Source organism: Hippopotamus amphibius, chromosome 1, assembly GCF_030028045.1.
Source record: "Hippopotamus amphibius kiboko isolate mHipAmp2 chromosome 1, mHipAmp2.hap2, whole genome shotgun sequence".
In the NCBI taxonomy this organism is placed as follows: Eukaryota; Metazoa; Chordata; class Mammalia; order Artiodactyla; family Hippopotamidae; genus Hippopotamus; species Hippopotamus amphibius.
This window is the reverse complement of record NC_080186.1, coordinates 7,239,559-7,258,824: the sequence shown is the minus strand read 5'-3', so window position 1 is coordinate 7,258,824 and position 19,266 is coordinate 7,239,559. Positions and strand designations below refer to the sequence as shown.

The following is a 19,266-nucleotide window of genomic DNA, read 5'->3' as shown; positions in this document are numbered from 1 at the left end:
GGGACGGGCCCTTCAGGTCACCATCAAGGTCTGCGGGGCTCATGGAGTCAGTGGTGACGTCTCCCAGTCTGTGGGTCCTGACTGGAGGCAGGTTGCCGAGGGCTGGGAGCAGATGGGCAGTGAGGCCGTGGGAACGGGACAGAATGTTGGCCGAGAAGTGACAGGAGCTCCGAGGTGGGGACCGTCCGTCAAATCGAGTTCTCGGAGTGTGGGCCGCAGACCACTGCACCTGAATCACTGAGGGTACTTGCTAAAAAGGCAGACTCCCGGGCCCCACCCCAGCCCTGCTGTATTAGAGTGTCTGCCAGGTGAGCCTGGGAATTTGCCTTTGAAGCAAGCCCCTGGGGTGGTTGTGACACTCACCAGAATTTGAGAATATGCCAGGACTCTGGGTGAAGACCTGGCCGTTCCTGACCCCTGGAGGGACCCCCACTCCTCCCGCATTCTGTCCTTTGGCTCCACACAACCTAGCTCTGTGGTCTAGGAGAGCTTCCATCGCAGGGGCCAGGAGACTTGAGCGAGGATAAGGGGTACCTCAGCTGGGAAAACAAGCCCCAGAGGTAGTATGTGTGTGCTGGGCTCAGGGAGGGTGCGAGGTAGGCTTGGGGCGCGTGGGACTAGAGCAGAGCAGGTGTACTGGAACCCCGAGGGGTGACCCCACAAGATGCTGTTTGTGATGCTTTCTGCTGCGGACGCTGTCCAGGTCAGTTAGATGGGCAGGATACGTGTGTTTTGCAGATGAGGAAACGGAGGTGGATGTGCAGGGACTTGCCCAGCATCACACAGGTAGGCAGGGGTGAGACCCAGGCCCAGGTGCCACGATCCACCAAGGGGGCCCAAGCCTGCGGAGGCCCTCGTTGGACTGTCAGGAGGCCCGGGGCCTCTGCCAGGAGCCACCTCACACCTCAGCCCACATGCTGCACCTTTTGGCAGCTGGTGATGCAGTTGCCAGCCTGGAGCCCAGTAGGCACCACGGAGCCTGGAGGCTGCTTTGGCTGCTGAGAACTGGGTGGATCTGGGTGCTGTCCCCATGGCAACCAGTGTCAAGCTGTCTCTGGGTAGAAGCCGTCTTCTGGGAACTCTGGGCAGCAGAGCTGAGACGTGTAGAACCCTGGGCTTCTAGGCCACAGCTGCTAAAAGCAGCACATGCCACCCGGTGGGTCTGAGTTTATCAGGGGGAGGCCTAGTCCAGGTTGGTGCCCGAGTCTCATCCCTGTGGAGAATTTTGCCCTTGGAGGAGCGCCTGGGACCTGTTTCTCCGGGAGCCTGGCTGCCTGGCTCATCTCCCCAGAGCCAGTAGCTGAGCCGCACAGTTTGGGGCAGCTTGGTAGCCAGATAGCAGATGCTGGTTGGTATGGACAGCAAGGTAGTGAGCTCAGGGGGCGAAGAGGAAACCAAAGCCACAAATCATGTGGTCAGAGAAGAGGCAGACATCAGAAATGGGGATCACCCTGGATGGCTTGGCGCGTGTGGCCCTGTTTCCTCTCCAGCCGGTCGGCTGTGTGCATGGAGGATAACCCGGGCTTGGCAGTCAGGTTCCCTGGACGATTTGGAGGAACTTTCACCAGAGTTAACCTGCAGCAGGAATTGGGAGACTATGGGATGTCGGGGTCATATTTCTGAGTTTTCCAGGCCCCAGTCATTTGTCCTCATTAGGAAGGCGTTAGGCCCCTTAAGAGGTCAGGAGGCCATGAGATCCCCGAGCCCAGAACGGCGTAGTCCTGGTCGGCTCCGGCCAGGGATGGGTGCGGGGATTTCAGAGAGGCTGGGGGGCTGCTGGCCTTGGAGGAGCCCATGACCACGAATCGGGTGGTGTGAGTGTCCCCACCCTTGGCTGATGCTGGGGCTGGGAGTCCCCCCTTTGCTCTGGTGACATCTGTAGCAGGCTGTGTCCTGAACTGTGGGGCCCTGGGGCTGGTAGCCTTTGAAAGCTGGCCCGGGCTCTTGTACCTTGTGTCAGCTTCTTGGGGAGGGTTTACCCTCAAGGCTGTTTCTCTCTCCAGCCACCTATAAGCGCCCACTCCTCTGAGCTGGACTTTGCAGGAGCTGGAAGAGCTCTCTGCAGCCTGTTCGCCTGCAGCCAGGCGCTTTGCTGGGACGTAGGCTGGAACTGCATGGTCAGGACATCGCAGCCGCCCGAGGAGGCCTTGTCCCTTCCTTCCACCACCTGGTGTCTCTCTCTGCAGGGTCCCTCCTCGGGGACGGTGGGGCGGGGGGTGGGGGTGGGGGGTGGTTTGGAGCAGTGCTCGTCCGCCCTGAAGTCGGGCCCAGCTCCACGTGAGTGCCAGCGTCTGTGCCTTTCCTGGAAATGGGCAAGGGCTCCACTAGGATGTCCCCTGCCAGGTCTGAGAAATAGAGTGTACCCTTTCTCCATCCATCGCCTCAGGGCCGCAGCCACTCCCTGTTCCTCTTCCCTGTTCTTTGTCCTCCCTGGGCCTTTCTCCAAACCCCACCTCTCCCTGCCCTCTGGGCCCCGGTGCCCTGCAGTGAGCTGGCTTCCTGATGGTAGCATACTGGTTCCCTTGGGCCGAGGGTGTTGCTGGTGTGTGGAGCCTGGGCTGGGCTTTGATTCTGCTGGTCTGAATTCATCCTGAGCTTGCAAACAGACCAGTGACCCCATTGTCTAGCTCCCGCCCCCGGCTAGGGGCCAGCCTCCCTTTTCTAAGCTCCTGAATATTTGTCATTTTTCTCTCCTCAGTCGCTCGACTGGACTTCATTAAAGGGGCAGAGCTGGCATGGGGGGGGGGATGGCCCACTGGGTGCCCTGCCCTGGGTCAGAGAGCTGTGCCCTCACCAGGGCCTTGGCCCTGCTCTCCATTGCAGGGGAGCCATGGGACTGGGGGGCCCCTGGCAGAGCAGTAGGCAGGGGGCAGGGGTCTGGGTTTCTCCCAGGCTGGTCTTCTGGATTCCATGCTGAATTTTCTCCAAGGCAACCCAGGGCCGCTTGGGTGTTACTTTATAAATCTTGGGTCTTGGTTCCATTCTCATGGGGGCAGATGGATTGGTGCCGCCTCTGCCCGGAGGCCTGAGCAGCCTCAGTGCTCAGGGTGACTGGAGCAGAACCTAATAGAAAACGGCAGGACTTCCCGGGTGGCATGGTACTTAAGAATCCGCCTGCCAACGCAGAGGACACAGGTTCGAGCCCTGATCTGGGAAGATCCCACATGCTGTGGAGTAACTAAGCCCATGTGCCACAACTGCTGAGCCTGCACTCTAGAGCCCGTGAGCCACAACTATTGAGCCCATGTGCCACAACTGTTGAGCCTGTGTGCCACAACTACTGAAGCCTGGACACAGCAAGAAGACCCAATGCAACCAATAAATGAATTAATTAAAAAAAAAAGAAAAGAGAGACTTCCTAGGTGGCACAGTGGTTAAGAATCTGTCTGCCAATGCAGGGGACACGGGTTTGATCCTTGCCCCAGGAAGATACCACGTGCTGTGGAGCAACTAAGCCTGTGAGCCACAACTACTAAGCCTAAGTGCCACAACTACTGAAGCCTGTGTGCCTAGAGCCCGTGCTCTGCAACAAGAGAAGCCACCAAAATGAGGAGCCCATGCACCACAATAAAGAGTAGCCCCTGCTTGACGCAACTAGAGGAAGCCCGTGTGCAGCCACGAAGACCTAGTGCAGCCAATAAAGAAATTAATTAATTAAAAAAAACTCAATTAAAAAAAAAGAAAAGAAAAGAAAACGACAATGTGTAGTGCAGCGTGGTCTTCGGAGTCTGTGTCAGGTCCTTCCTCTGTGCCTGATTCACTAAGTTGCTTCCTCTCTCTGAGCTTCATGCTCCTCACCTGTAAAAATTCATCCTGTGTCACTATTTTAGATGCTGTAGTCAGGGAGGGCCTGGGGAGGCACAGACTGGCATGAAGTGCGAGAGCTGTGAGGTAGACTTGGGGAAGAGCACTGAGGCAAAGGAAGCAGTAGGTGCGAAGGTCCTGGGGTGCATGTTCCTGTGCCTGAAGGACAGCCAGGAGCCCATGTGGCTGCAGCTGAGTGAGGGGTGGGAGGAGGCATATAAAAGGAGGTGAAGGGACAGCCCAAGGCCAGACCGTGTTGGGTCTTGCAGCCACGGTGTGGAGTTTGGAGTTTCCCTTGAGTGTGATGAGAACCCTTATAATAAACCACCTTTGGAGAGTTTTGAGCAAAGGAGTGGCAGGATCTGACTCATGTTTTCAAGAACCTCCTTCTGACTGCTACATGGAGAATGGACCCTCAGGGGCCAGAGTGGGGAGATCCAGAAAAAGAGGGTATAGGAGGCTAGTGAAGCGGCGGGGGGTGGGGGGGGGGGGTGCGTAGTGGTGGCCGGGACCAGGGTGGTGGTACCGGAAACGGTAATGTATTCAGGATACATTTTAAAAGTAGAGTCAACATGATTTGCTGATGTGTTGTATGCGGAGTGTGTGAGAGAGAGGGAATCAGGAAGACCCCGGGGTTTTTGACCTGAGCAACCAGGGGATGGAGGTGCCATTGGCTGAGATGGGGAAGGCTGCAGGTGGAGCAGGCTTGGGGCTGCACCATTTGACTTTCCACCAGCAACGTCTGAGGGCTCACATTTCTCCACATCCTTGCCAGTGCTTGTTACTGTCTGTCTTTTGGATTCCAGCTGTCCAGCGGGTATGAAGTGGTGTCTCGCTGTGGTTTTGATTTGCGTTTCCATAGTGACTAATGATGTGGAGCATCTTTTCATGCACTCATTGACCATTCATATGTCTTTTTTTTGGAGAAATGTCTATTTGAGGTCTTAGCCCATTTAAAAAATTGAGTTGTTTGACTTTTTATTGTTATTGAGTTGTGTTATTTATGTATTCTGGATATGAGTCCATTACCAGATATGTGATTTGCAGATATTTTCTCCCATTCTGTAGGTTGTCTTTTCACTTTTTTTTATAGTATTTTTTGAAGCATAAAAGCTTTTACCTTTGGGGGCTTCCCTGGCGGTCCAGTGGTTAATACTCCACGCTTCCAATGAAGGGGGTATGGGTTTGATCCCTGGTTGGGGAACTAAGATCCCACATGCGGTGTGGCCAAATTGTGTGTGTGTTGGGAGGTGGGGGTGGGGGGAAGCTTTTAACTTTGATAAGGCCCAATTTATCTGTTTTTTTCTTTTGTTAATTGTGCTTCGGGTGTCATACCTAAGAGACCATTTTCCTAACCCAAGACTATGAAGATTTACTCCTGTGTTTTCTTCTAAGAGTTTCATAACTTCAGATCTTATATTTAGGTCATTGCTTCATTTTGAGTTAATTTTTGTATATGGTGCAAAGTAGGGGTTCAACTTCATCTTTTACATGTGAGTGTATCCAGTTGCCCCAGCACCATTTGTTCACTTCTTTCCCACTGAACCCTCGGCACCTTTGTCAAAACTTAATTGACCATAAATGGGAGGGTTTATTTCTGGATTCTCAATTCTATTCCATTGATCTATGTCAATTCCTCCCAGACTTGTTTACTGTAGCTTTGTAGTAAGTTTTGAAATTCAAAAGTGTGGGTCCAGCTTTGTTCTTTTTTCTCAAGATCGTTTTGGCTATTCTGGGTCCTTTGTGTTTCCATGTGAATTTTAGGAGCAGGTTGTCAATTTCTGCAAGAAAGGCAGTGGGGATGTAATAGAAATTGTGTTGAGTTTCATTCAGCAATCTTTTAAACATTGATGTTTTGTTTTTTTAGCATACAAATTTCGTACTTCATTTGTCAAATTTATTCCTAAGTATTGTATTATTTTTGGTGCTACCGTAATGAAATTTTCTTAATTTTATTTTCAGATTATTCATTTCTAATTTATAGAAATACAAATGATTTTTGTATATTGACCTTATATCCTGCAACTTTAACTTATTTATTAGTTCTAATAGTCTTTTAGTGGATTCCTTAGGATTTCTTATATGTAAGGTCCATGTCATCTACAACTACAGTTTTATCAATACTTCATTCTTTCCAGTTTGGGTGCCTTTTGTTTCTTCTTCTTACCAAATTGCCCTGGATAGAACTTTCAACACAGTATTGAATAGAAATGGTGAGAGTAGACTTATTTTCTTGTTCCTAATCTTGAAGGGTGAGGGCTTTCAATCTTTCACCATTAAGTATGATAATAACTGTGAGTTTTTAGTAAATGCCCTTTATCAGATTGAGGAATTCCGTTTTATTCCTAGTGTGCTGGATATTTTTATCATGAAAGGGTATTGAATTTTGTCAGATGTGTCTGTTCAGATGATTATATGATTTTTGTCCTTTTTTCTATTAATAGGATATGTTACATTGATTGATTTTTGGATGTTAAACCAACCATGCATTCCTGGGATAAATGTCACTTGGTCAGAGTATATAATCCTTTTTATATGTTGCTGTATTCAGTTTGCTAGTATTTTGTATTTTTGCATATCATAGATACTATGAATACCTATATTCATAAGAGATACTGGTCTGTAGTTCTCTTTCCTTGTGATATCTTCATCTGGTTTTGGCTTTCTTTGCCTTTAATGGGTCAGAGAGTGTGGAACAGGAGAGACTGATAAGCTTCTCTCCTCCTGTGCTCACCTGCATCTGGTGAGAAAGGAAAAACAGAAAGCACAAACTCTGAGCCCAAGTCCAGACAGTGTCAGCAGAGGTACCAAGAGGGTGGACCCGCTTCGTCCGTAAAATGGGGTAGTAAACCTAGCTGACGGCCCAGAGGCAGTGGGCTAGGTCTGCTGGCTTCTTTGTAGCACCTTCCTGTTGTGAGCCCTGTGTTTCCACAACAGTGAGAGCATCTAAGGGAGCCCCCACATCCTAGCCTTTAAAGGAGAAGAAGGGACCATGAGGGTCAACCTTGGAGATCCCTCCTGGCTCTAAAGCTCTAAGAGCTTGAATCATAATAACTCACTAAGCGGCTCACCCTCCCTGTTAGGTGACTGGCCTAAGTTCCATGGAGAAGAGGGAAGGGAAGGGCAGCATCCTCACCTAGAGGTCCGCCCGGCTCACGGTCAGGCCCTTGTTGAATGATGAGTACCAGGCCAATCAGTGATAAGGACAGGTCAGAGAATGCTCTGAAGAGCCTGCCCCCTCGTGGGCCCCAAAGGAAAGCAGATCCCTGGTGGTGAGGCCTGGAAAACAGCAAGTCCTTTAGGAACAGAACGGAGTGCGGGTGGGCAGCAGCTCTGTGGGCCCTTTCCACACCCGGCTGCAGCAGAGTGGGAGGCTCTATAAATGGGAGCCACGGATTGCGAGTCTTCCACCCCCCAGCCAGGGACGGGGCTACCAGCTGGCCGTGCGGCACGGCCGCAGGTGTCTTGTTAAAGAGTCGCTGGAGTCCCTGCGTGACCTTGAGGAGGTGACTTCCTTCTCCACCTCTCAGAGGGTAGCCCAGCTACATACACTGGGGAGCCCCTGGGTCTGGCTCCTCCAAGGAGTCAGTGGCCATTCCCTCTGCAGACTGCCTTTTCCCTCCTGGGGCAGCCGGTGCTATTTTTGTGCCTACAGCTCAGCACAGAAGCCCAAGGTCCCTTCGAGAAAGCCCACGAGACAGGCAAGGAAAGAAGGGAGTGGGCTACCCCTGTTCAATGCATCTTTTGCTGACAAGTCCCCTTTCACGGTCTCCCTCCAGCCCCCTCCTGCTTAGCAAACTGGAGAGGCAGCACTTGGGAAAAGCCAGCATCTGTTAGGTAACCAGCTCAGCTGCCATGCAGGGTATGATGTAATCTTGGATTCTGTGGTTGCTAGGAAAATTCTGCCTGCAGTGATATTGCGTGGTCCGAGGACTGAGGCGAGAACAGAATGTTCCCGAGAAGACAGGGGAAGGATTGGTAGGGCTTCCCAAGCAAAGGAGCCCCAAGAAGTTGGACGACTTGAGCTCCTTTCTAGAAGCTCGTTCCCCTTTGCAGGAATAGAGGTTGTGCAAGTGGAGTGCGTGTGGCGGGCTCACTCCCTGGGACAGCACCTCGGCGGCTCAGGTGCCAAACTGACGGACGCGTCTGTAATGCTACAGGCTTGTGGATGGGCCCTCCTGCTGTCGCACCCCGCGTGGCTCCTCTGCGCGGCAGGGCGGCTAGGCAGGAGGTCAGGAGGAGGCTGCCTGGGCGACTCCCTGTGCTGTGGCCGACACCGTGCCCCGGGGGACAGGCGGTGGTGGACTTCTGCCCTCTCCCCAGCTCCATTTCACAAGTCAGCAGCTCCACCCCACCCCCCACCCCCTCAGTGGCCTTTCCTGTTTCTGCCGTTCCCATCCTCCTCTCCCTCCTCCCTTCCCGGGGAGAATTCCTCCTGCAGAACAGAAGCGACGTATGTCTGAAAGGCCACTGGCAACTGACTGTTATTTAACGTTCAGTTCAGGGCGTGACCAAGAACCGTCCTTTAGCAAAAAGGGGAGAGCGGGACTTCCGTGGCAGTCCAGCGGTAAAGACTCCGCACTTCCAATGCAGGGGGCACAGGTTCGATCCCCGGTCAGGGAACTAAGATCCCGCATGTCGCGCGGCCAAAAAAAAAAAAAAAAAGATAGAACAAGGGGAGAAAGAGGCAGGAGCCAGGCAGGGCCCCGGCCCGAGAGGCGGGGTGGGACTGCGGGTCACCTCCCCTGCCCTGCAGGGTCTGCCGCTCATCCCTTCCTCCCCAGCAGCTTCGGCTGGGGGAGGCAGGTCAGCATGTCAGGCCCTTTCCCTCCCCCTTCCTGCCTTTTCTGGCTGCATGTCAGAGCCTGTCTTATGGAAAACAAGACAAAGGAAGTGATTTCATGAGTGCCTGGACCAGAATCCTCACATCCACCATTAAAAATAACAATAAAGAGATTATGGCCATTATCTGTCTCCGTAGGAGTCGAGCTGACCGGGCTGGCAGTGGGCCTGGCCGTGCTCCTCCGAGCGGGTGTCAGGTTTGGGCAAAGAGGACGGGCTGCTGGAAGTCATGAGCAAGGTCCCCCAGAGGGGTCAAGACAAGAGTCTTAAGAAGGAAGAGGGAGGTTCCCAAGGGCCCCTGGCTTTGGTGACCTTGGAGCAAGGGTCCCGAGCAGAGCCCTGCTCCAGGACAGCAGCCCGGGTTCTTGTCATGCCCGCCTCTTCGCTGTGTAGCCTTGAGCAAGCTTCTGAGCCTCGCCCCCACGGCCTGCAGCCCACAGCCCTGCGGCAGGGTTGCTGGCCTACCCTGGCCAGGCTGTAGGGGAGGTGGGCTTCCCCGGAAGCACTTTGTTCTCAGAAAGTACCCCACTACGGTGGACTGACAGGCACTGCACTGGGGGCCGCAGCCCAGTGCCAGAGACCTGTCCAGCAGCAACTCTTTTCCCCCTGGTCTGCAGGTGCAGAGGATGTGGTGATGGCGTTTTCCAGGTCGGAGACGGAGGACCGGAGGCAGTAGCTGCAAACCCCTTGGAACACCCTGGAAGCTGGCAAAGGCCAGGAGATCTGTGTGGACCTCACTGGCTGAGTGGCAGGGGGTCTCCTTCCCTACCCCCCCACCACCCCTTACCCCCCCACTCCTTCCCACCCCACCCCCACGGCCACTCAGCATCCTCGAGGTTGACACCAGTGGTGTAGTTATGATTGGTTTAAAGGGATGGACTCATGATTGGCTGCGGGAAGAAACCTTTTTATTTTTAAATCGACCAACGGAAACCTTTTTATTTTTATTTCTGACTCTTATTATTTTTTTTTTTTAAATTGCGCCTCGGTGTATGGCTTCCCAGGAAGCTCTCCGAGCTCTGGTGCTTTATTTTGGTCACTTTTTAGGAATGTGAAGAGGTCCGATTGGCTGCTTAAACTGGAAAAGGATTTTGATTGGCTGGCTAATGGGAGACGGTTTTTTTTCTTTGATTGGCTGCAGGTGTTCTGCTGATCGCACCAGCTCCTCTCTTTTGAATGTTGAAAACAGGGTTTGGGACGTCGGTTGTTATATTTGACTTGAAAAAAAGAAAAAGAAAGAAACCAAGTGCGCTTTGCAATATTTATTACACAGAGAGCTTGCTGCTGCTTTGACGTGTTTTGTTTGTGTTTGCATTTGATTGGCTTTCGATACCTGTGTCTGGTTTCCCATTGGCTCACCCATGATGCCCGTTGCCGTGACTGCCCACCCGCCTGCTGCGTGCAGGCCCTCTTCGGCCCAGGGGTCCACCTAGAGGGTGCGTTTGCTTTAACGACCCCAGCTGGCTCCACCAGCAGGGGACTCTGAGGACCCCAAGCAGGGTTTGTGTTGTCCTGAATGAGCAGCCGGAGCTTAGAGGTGACCAGTAGCCAGGATTTACGTGCATCACTTCGTGAGTTGGCAGCCAACCAGCTTCCCTTGGTGAGAATGGAATCACTCACACGCACCGTCTGGGCCTCTCCAGCCTGCCTGCGCTGAGCCATGCCCTCCGTATCCTACGTCCTGAGGCCTCCTCGGAGTGGGGGCTCCTCCTGTAAGGGGCAGGAACTGCTCCCAGCTCTAAGACCCCAAAGCATAGCGGAGGTCTCTGCCCAGGAGCCCAGAACCCACATGAAGGCCCCAGCTTGGCTCACGAGGCCCAGGGGGCCTTTGGTGGCAAATACACTCTCCCACCTCCCCCAGCCTCCTCTCGAGGTGTGTGCTGCTAGGGCAGTGGGTCCTGACCAGCCCTCAGAGCTCTCTCATCCGAGGCCTTGCCCTGCACTGAACTGCCTTCAGAAGGGTCTCTCTTCACGGCAGCCTGGAAGCAACAGTGTCATTATTTATGAAGTGCCCTCTGGGACCGCTGGCTGGGCCTTCACTGAGCAAGTCCCACCAGGCTGGCCCTCAGCCCCGTCCCCAGAAACACACTGCAGAGCAGTGGTCTTTGAAGTGCTGCAGGAACCCTGTCTTCCCACCTGCCCTCCTCCTCCCCCTGGAGGCAGCCCGTCCTGCTCCCTGCATCTCTCACAGGAGTGGAATCTGGGTGGGGAGTTGGAGGAAGATGTGGGCCCGGGGAGGGGAAGCCTCCCCCTGAACCCCCACCCCCATCCCAGAGGCTGAGGCCTCCTTCTTGCCCGGGGTACCCAGAGCCAGGAGAAGGTGCTCAGAGCCAAACTTCCCCCTTCTCAGGGCTCAGGGTGGTCATGGAGCAAGGGAGCTGAATGTCAGCGTGTCCTGGGCCCGCGCTCCCGGGAGCCCATGGCCCTATGGCCATTCACACTGTGTTCTGAGCTTCCTCTCAGCCTGGTGCCAGCAAAGGACTCGGGTGCCACGACCTAGACATCCACGTCCTCCTGCACACACGGGCCCCTGGCCCTGGTTAGCTGACTGTTAACCTGAAAAGGCCGTTGATCCCCAGGGGATGAGGGCTGTGGGCACCTCAGCAGGGGCCTGAGAGCATCTTCCTCCAGGAGGGGCAGTGCGTGTACACACATGCGTGTAAGTGTACACACACAAATTCACACGCACATTCACTACCAGCTCAGTGGCCTGCAGCTCCAGCTGAGCCCCTGGGGAAAGGTGAGTTTTGTTCGGTCTGCCCCCACCCAGGTTGTAACATCTGTCATCAGGTGTCAAGGCCAGCGTTGCCGGCTGCCCCCTCTCCTTATACCTGTAGCTCCCGTGAAGGCTCCGAGTCCTGGCCGATGGTGTGTTCCTGCCCCAGCCTGTCCTTGTCAAGGTCATGGGCCTCCCTCTTGTAACTGCAGTGGCCCTGATCTGTCTCATCTTCTGAAGAAGAAAAGTGGAAATGTTGCTGTAGCTTCCTATTTCAACTAAAAATATTTCTGTTGAAGAAAATAATTAACAATAAAGATTTTTAATAGTTTGGCGCATGAGCTGATTTCCCGGCATCACGTGGACCCTGCTGCCGGGGCCCGCCCTCCGCAAGGATGGGGGAAACACCATATCTGCTAGTTGAATTGTCCGTAATCCGGAGTGGAGCTTGGGGTTTGAAAGACTTGCCAGATCGACCCAGCCCAGCTGACATGTCTGTAGGAAGGGTGGGCCCCCTTTCTGACGTGGAGGTTCCAAGGGTTGTCCTAGTTGGGCTGAGGTCAGTAACCTTCAGACGCGACCCCCCCCCGCCGTGCTGTCAGGCAGACACTGAGCACCCTGTCCATCCTAGACACCCCAACGTCCTGTGTGACCTCAGTGGTCTTAGAATGCTTGTACCAAAAGTCCAAACAGAGCATCTGTCCCGTCCATCATCCCAGAAACAGAAGACGCGTTGGTGTTCAGCTGTGTATGCGAGTTCGGAAGCAGAAATCATTTCTGCTTGAGGAATTTTTGCTTCGGAAGCATTTTCTAGGATTTTTCATTTCCACCCTTTATCGTCCCATTTTAGGTCTTCATTTATTTGTTTATTTTTTCTGCTTACGTGGACTCACTGCTTCTATTTCCTTTTCAAAGAGTTTCACTGGGTGCTGAATGCTATGAGGTTTCTAGGATATGGGGACTGATCGCACGGTCAACATCATTAAGTCCTAGGGTTGGAAGGGGCGCTGGAGGTTGTCTAGCAGCCCATGTCATAGCCAGACGTGTGAGTCCCCTCTGAAAGATCTCAAAAAGGGCTTGTCTGGCCTTTGCTTGAATACCCTCTAGGACTGGGGAACTCATTACTTCACAAGATAGCCCATCCTACCTTCAGGTAATTTATGCTGGTCTGCCCTTCTCTGTAACTTACTTTTCCAGGAAGGAAATTATAGTTATTGAGAGAAAGACAAAAAGAAAAGACAGCTGTGTTAGCCAACAACTACATAGAGACACATATCAAGGGACTCCTGTTAGGTAAATTAGGTATAGAATCTCCCCACGCCCAGCCAGTGTTCTGAGTGGCCCTGTCGGTAGTTAACCTTGGACTTAATCAGCTCGTCTAAGCTGGGCCATTGTGCAGAGGGAGGGGTTGGCTGGCCCTGGCCCCACCTGCCCAGCCCCCAGCGGAGAGCCTGGCACTGGAGCTGGGAGGGAGGAGTCTCCCAGAGCTGTCTGATGGGAATTAGGCTACTTCTGCAGGTGAAGGGGGAACACTGGGTGCAGGACTGGGTCTCTCGGGGTCCCTCAGCCCACACAGCAGGCAGCCTTCTGGGTCTAGCTTCCTAGGTACAGTGACAAGGGCCAGCAGAGACCCCAATAGCGGGACTGGGACTGCTGAGTCCAGAGACAGCTGGGGGCCAGGCTGAGCCTGGGGAAGGCCGGGATGGGCTGAGGAGGGAGGCAGGGCACCTGCCTTTTGTTGGTGTTTCCCAGGCCTGGGGGGAGGGTGGTGGAGAATGAATGAAGCCTTCTTCTTGGGGCCCCACAGTGAATAGCACCTGTGAGAATCCAGGCTGCTCCGGCCTTTGAACAGGGCCCTTCGTAACAGGGAAAACAATCCCTCCTTGGGACCTGCTTCAGGGGTGGCGGCTTCCGGAGCAGGGGAGCTCTGTGGGGCCCAGGGGACCGCCCATCACCCACCTGCCCCACCGGCACAGCCTCTCCCTCCTTCCCTCCCTCCCTCTCTCTCTCTGTCTCTGACTCTCTCTCATGGCCGCCCACTGCTTTCCTGGAGGATGCACTAGGCCTAGACTAACCTGAAGCCATGTTTAGAAAACACGTCTGGGAGTTCCCTGGTGGCCTAGTGTTTAGGATTCCGGGCTTTCACTGCCTTGGCCCGGGTTCAGTCCCTGGTCAGGGAGCTGAGGTCCCCCTACACACACACACACACACACACACACACACACACACACACCCCCGAAAGAAAACAACTTTCTCCATCCAATGAAGCAACTTTCTCTTCTGGGGCATTGAGTGGTGTTTATAAGACTTGGGGGCTTGGGGCACCATGACTGCTAGTCCTGATGTAAAGAAAGACCTCGAAGGACAAGGGCAGTAAAACGCCTTTTGAATAAGAGCCAGTGCCTCCCCTTGGCTTGCAACTGGCTCTCACGGATGGTTTCCGAGGGGCGGGGCGGAGACGTGAGGAGCACTGAGCCCCACCCTGTGGGCCTAGCCCTGTCTGGGCCTCCGCCTGGGCCCCCAGGGAAGGAGGAGGGTGTGCAGCAGGTGGCCGCCCTGTTGGTATACCTGTGGGAGCCCCGCCCACCTACACAGCCCCAGAGCCTCTGAGGGTTTCCACCTCTGGCCCCTTGGCTGTGGAAGGAGCTGGGGTTTTGCAAACATCTTTTATGCAGGTGTCTCCCGTGTCCCATTCCTTTTTAAAAATCTTTTGGCTGCGTAGCATGCGGGATCCTAGATCCCCTACCAGGGATCGAACCCGTGCCTCCTACATTGGCAGCTCAGAGTCTTAACCACTGGACCACCAGGAGAGTCCCGGTGTCCCAGTCTTAATAACAGAGCGAATGTGTCTTGGGTGGCTGCTACGTGTGTACAGGTGCATAGCACTTTATATACACTGTCTTCAATCACGTGTGAGCTAAGTACGTTATGATCCCCATCTTGCAAATGAGGAAGTGGGGCTTGTATAGTTTGCTAAAGGTCAGGGTGGTACAGCCAGCACTTGGACCCAGGTTGTCTGACCCCAGACCCCATGCTTCACTCCTTCTAGCTTTGACCGGAGGGGCGGGTGGGGACTGAGAGTAAGTTCTGCATCCCCGGGGCAGCCGGGTGCCTTCTCCCCACCTGGGAGCCGGCTCTGTGACCCCGGGGCCAGTCTGGTGCTTGCCCTTGTTCTCCAAGCCCCGTCGTGTGCGACCGTAGTAGGCTGTTAACAAATATTTGTCAGGCGGGTTAGCCCACGGCTGGGTCCTCGGTCCAGCCCTCACCTCCAGGATGAAGCTGCTGTCCCAAGCTGTCCATCCTGACTCCTGCTCCTCACCTTTCACCCACTCTGAGGCCTCCTCGTGCGGACCTGGCAGTTCTCCAGGCTGAGCTGCTTTTCTAGAGTAAGTTCCTCTCCCAATTTGCCATAACTCTTTCTGTTCGCAGCCCTCCATCAGCACCTGCAGTCCAACCTTGAAGCACACCTGTGTCCAAGTGAGGGCAGCAAGAGAGCCCTGAATTTGGGAACAACAGGCCTGGTCTGTGACCCTCTGTACCTTTGGGCAGGTCTCATCTATAAAATGGGAATAATAATAGAAGCAATTGGACCTGTGACAAACTCTACATGAGAAGGCTTTGAACCCAATAAAGCTCTGGACACACATTGTTCTCTCCTGACCTCATTTTATGCTGTTTACTCCCACGGTATAAATCATCATGTCTTTCTGTCTCTGGGGGCTGGGGAGACAGTAACGGTTCCGAGCAAGAACGCTGAGGGCCACCTGGTGGGACTGAAGTCTGGATCTGCCACTCGGCAGCTGTGCGACTTGGGGTAAATTATCCACCATTGGAAAAACAGAAAAACCTAGAGCATCTATCCTGTGAGGCTGTTGCTGAGAATTAATGGGATAATGCATGTGACAAGCTTAGCCCAGTGACCTGCCCACAGTGGGTGGTCAGCACATATGGTCATCGCCAAGTCACCGTGATGGTGTCCTCCACCCCATCCTCCCCGCTTACAAGTGACGCAGAGCAAGGCCTTGTCTGCAGCTCCTGGTGTGCGTGGGGGGAACAAGCTTCAGGTCCAATCAGGCACTTGGTAAACGCTTTTTAGATGAGGATGAAAGAGCTGAGAGGCTCCCTTGTTGGGGCCAAAGCTGCCTTCTACTCCTGCTCCCGCCCCCCCAACCCCACCCCAGTCCTGTCCCTCTGCTAAGCAGCTTTTCACGAGGAAGAGAGGTAATTGGAGCAGAGTCCCTCAGGCTTCCGGAGCCATGGAACTGAGGGGGGTCCCCCAGATGGACCTTGTCCTGGCTGGACAGGCAGGGAGGGGCCTCGAGGAGCCTGGGGGTGGGCGGCTCTGCCCGGGTTGCCAGGACCCTCCTGCTCACGGGCTCGTGCTTCAACTCCAAATAGAATCACAGCCAGCCAGGGAAGGGGATAAAATTAAATCCTTGATCAAGTGGTTAAAAAAAACCCCATCACATCCAGCGGCTCCTTCCCACGGCCACCGCCCTGCCTCCGAGCAAACAGGAGGGGGAGGATGGGGCTGCTGGCTCTGAGCGCCCAGCACCCTCCCTCCCCCTCCTGCCCCCTCCCTCATCACAGATCCCAGCCCCCCCCCCCCAGGGCCCAAGGGTCCTCCAGCCAGAGCTGTGGAGTGGGACAAAGCCCCCATCCGTGTCTGGGTGGCCGCTGGCAGGGGAGGCCCTCCTGGACGCTGGACTTGGGAGCTGCTCAGAACCGGGTTCAGACCCCGGCTCTTCCAGTTACCAGCCTATGGAACACAGGCAGGTCACTGATGGTTTCCGAGCCTCTGCTTCCTAATCTGGAACATGGGATGATAATAGCCCCTGCCTCCTGGGCTGTGATCTAGATGTAGTGCGTGGACACCAACAGTGGTAGGCCCGGGGTGGGCTGTACATGGGAGCAGCCTGCCTGGCGTCGGGCATGTGTTGGCCAGAGGGAATTTCAAAACCAAAGACTGGCTAAAGGTCTGGTCTGCTCCTTTTTTTTTTTTCATTTTCTTACCAACAACTCAAACCCTGGGGCTGTCGGGGGCTGCTCCCGACTTTTGACCTCCCCTCAGGTGGCCTCTTCTGTGCAGGCTTGGGTCTGGGTGGGAGGGCGCTCAAGACAGCTGGGTGGGAGGCCTCGGACTCCAGCTGAGATGCCACCGAGGTGATGGGCCTCCCAGGCCCGGCTCTGGGGCCCTCCGTGTACTTTCCCAGCCTGAGGAACACCGTGTGCCGCCCAGGGACAGCCTCCTGTCCTCACCTGCAGCCCGGCCAGCCACGAGGCGGCCGAGGGAGAGGTGATGGCTGAGCGCTGGCACCTGGCAGCCTGTGTGAGGAGGAAGGCCTGAGGTGTACCTTGGCAGGGAGCTGGGAGGCTGAGAGAGGAAACAATGAGGCTGTAAAAATAGCCCTTTGTTTACAAAGGCTGCATATCCTCCTGTGTCCTGGTACATGGGAGAAGCACCCACCACCCTAGGGCGTCAGAGGCCAGGCCCAGGTGTGGGGAGGGAGCCAAGCTTCAGGTGGGGACGGGAAGGGATGAAGGGGAGGCCGACTGGTCCCAGTGGGGCCAGCCTCACCCTCAGCTGTTTCCACAGACCCTCCTAAGCCCCCACAGTGCCCAAGTGGCCTCCCCTGGGCCTCCCTGGCCTGGCTTGGCCACTCCTGGCCAGGCCTATCGTGCAGCCCCTGCTGTGCTCCCTGAGAAACACTCTGTCCCCCAGACTCCAGCCCAGAGGAGGCCTGGAGCAGGCCTGGAGGTGGGAGACCGGCTGTCCCAACCCACCAGCCCCTTCTCAGCCAGACTGCTCCTGCTAGTTTGCCCCCTTGGGAATTTGCCTTGGGGGTGGTCAGCATCCCAGGGGAAGGTGGTCTGTGGGCTTTTGTCTGGCTGAGTCACCCCCCACACCTCATCCGAAACTGCTGTGGCTGCAGGGAGGCCATGCCCTGGGAGGGGCAGCCTGGACTCTGGCCCCTCAAGGTTTCTATCCAGGACCTTCGTTTGTGGCTCCCACAGGTCCTCCCAGCTCAGGTGGCTGGCTTCAGAGGGGAGCCCCGAGACCTCTGGCTGGCCCCCAGGACCTCTCCAGACTTCTAGGGAGTTGATGTGGCTCAGCTGCCCCAACTGGGCCCCTGAAACACTGGCTGAGGACCTGCTGCCTGCAGGCTGGGAGGCGGGTGATGAGAGGGACACAGCCCCGCCCTGCAGTGGTGCAAGAATCCCCCCCCCGCCCCAGGCAGACTGATCTGGAAACAGGCCACAGTGCAGTGTCCTGGGGGGAGCAAAGCCCTTGTCACGGAGGAGGCAGATCCAGAGCTGTGGACTCGGGCCTGTGGCTGGGAGCGCAGATGGTCAGGAGGGTCCCTCGGAGCTCCGGCCCTTGCCCGTGGGGCTGTCCTTCTCCTTGCCTGTCGTGTGGGTGGCACGGGGGGTGGTCAGGGCAGGGCAGTGGCAGAAGCTGCGGGTCTGCCAGGGTCGCTGGTCCCTGGCTTCTCTCCAGCAGCCAGACCCAGAGAGGGCAGCTGGAGGAGCCCAGGAAGCTGCTTCCAAAGGAGAAACTGTCTGGGGGCGATGCATCGGGGCAAGCCCGGGCGTGCAGGCTGGAGCCTGCAGCTTGCGGGAGAGCTGGCAGCGCACCCTCACCCGCCGCGGCCCGCCCGCGGATTCCTGCTGCTGCTGCTGGGTGGGCAGCTGCCAGTACTAGCTTGGGCCTGCTCTGGCCACCCCCTCTCCAGGCTCTGCGATCTATTCAGGGCCCGAATATTTGTCCTGGGGGAGTAGACGGGCAAGAGGGAGTGTGCTAGTACCCTGTCCCTCCTCTGAGTCGTCAGGAGGACGAGCTGGTGCTTGTCCATGGAGGGCACGAGCCGCTTAGGAGATTAAGCTCTTAAAAGTCTTTAGGCAGAAAAGGAAGGCTGGGGCGGGGGGGGGGGGGGGGCATCGCAGAGAGAGCACTGGGTCTGGGTGCCGTAGCCCCCTCCGCCACTAACCTTGGGTAATTCCATCCCATGAGTTGGCCTCAGTTTCCCACCTGTGAAGCAGGGGTTGTGGGAGTCATTGGTGCTGCTCCCCAAACACTCCTGAGCTCTCTCCCTTCCACACATATGGAAGGATTGTGTGCCGCTCACCCCCTCTTTCCAGGTAAGCGTGGCCCTGACTTGCTTTGGCCAATGAAACGTGGGCAGAAGCGCTGGGCCATTTCAGGCGGAGGCTTTAAGAGCGGCTTGGTCATGTTTCCGAGGTGCTGGCCTGTCAGCCTGGGTCCCGCCAGAGCCCCCCGCTGGGCCACCAGCGAGAAAGAAGTGGATTGTTGTTTCGTGCCCTGAGGGTCTCGGGCCTGTTTGTTTCGGCAGCATCGCCCGGCCCCTCCTGACCACTAGATTGCACCAGGGACCTCGCGCCTTGGGAGCCACGTGGCATTCTGACTCTTGCTGTATCAGAGAATGCGCGGTTCTGCTCACCGACCAAGGGCTCCCCTGAAAGCTTGTGTCTGGGAGCTGCTTGCTTTTCTGGGACCTGGGAAAATGCAAGTAAGGCTGCCTGTGTTCCACCCCAGGCCCTGCAAAGCAGTGGCTGCCCTGTGCACGCAGGATAAAAATCTCCCTTCCCTATCGAGGGCAGCCCAAGGCCCTGGTGACCTGGATCCTGCTAACCTCTGACCTCATCTCCTGCTGCTCTTCCCTGCCCTCCGCACCCAGCCCCTGGCCTCCTTTCGCCCCTCAGACATGCCGATCCTGCCCCCACCTCAGGGCTGTGTGCTGGTTCTTCCTTCTGCCTGAAATTCTCTTCCACGTGGCTGAATCCTCAGTTTTCAGATGTCAGCTCAAATGTCACCCCCTGTCTGAGTCTGTTCAGGCTGCTATAACAAAATATCACAGACCGGGTGGCTTATAAACAACAGAAGT

At 55.5% G+C, this 19,266-nt stretch overlaps 1 protein-coding gene across 7 annotated transcripts in view; it reads left to right on the top strand.

The window, feature by feature from the left end:
• CTNNBIP1 (catenin beta interacting protein 1) overlaps positions 1-15,002 on the top strand; it is a 51,832-nt gene extending 36,830 nt beyond the window's left edge. For 5 of the 7 annotated variants that reach the window (XM_057695880.1, XM_057695873.1, XM_057695866.1 and 2 more), the window contains one exon: positions 14,792-15,002. In XM_057695880.1, the coding sequence (XP_057551863.1) occupies positions 14,792-14,973 (182 nt within the window). In that variant the 3' untranslated portion in view covers positions 14,974-15,002. Of the gene's footprint in view, positions 1-9,263; positions 9,934-14,791 lie in introns of those variants that run through there. The other 2 variants (XM_057695903.1, XM_057695849.1) reach the window with 1 other exon arrangement.
• The last annotated feature ends 4,264 nt before the right edge of the window (positions 15,003-19,266 follow it).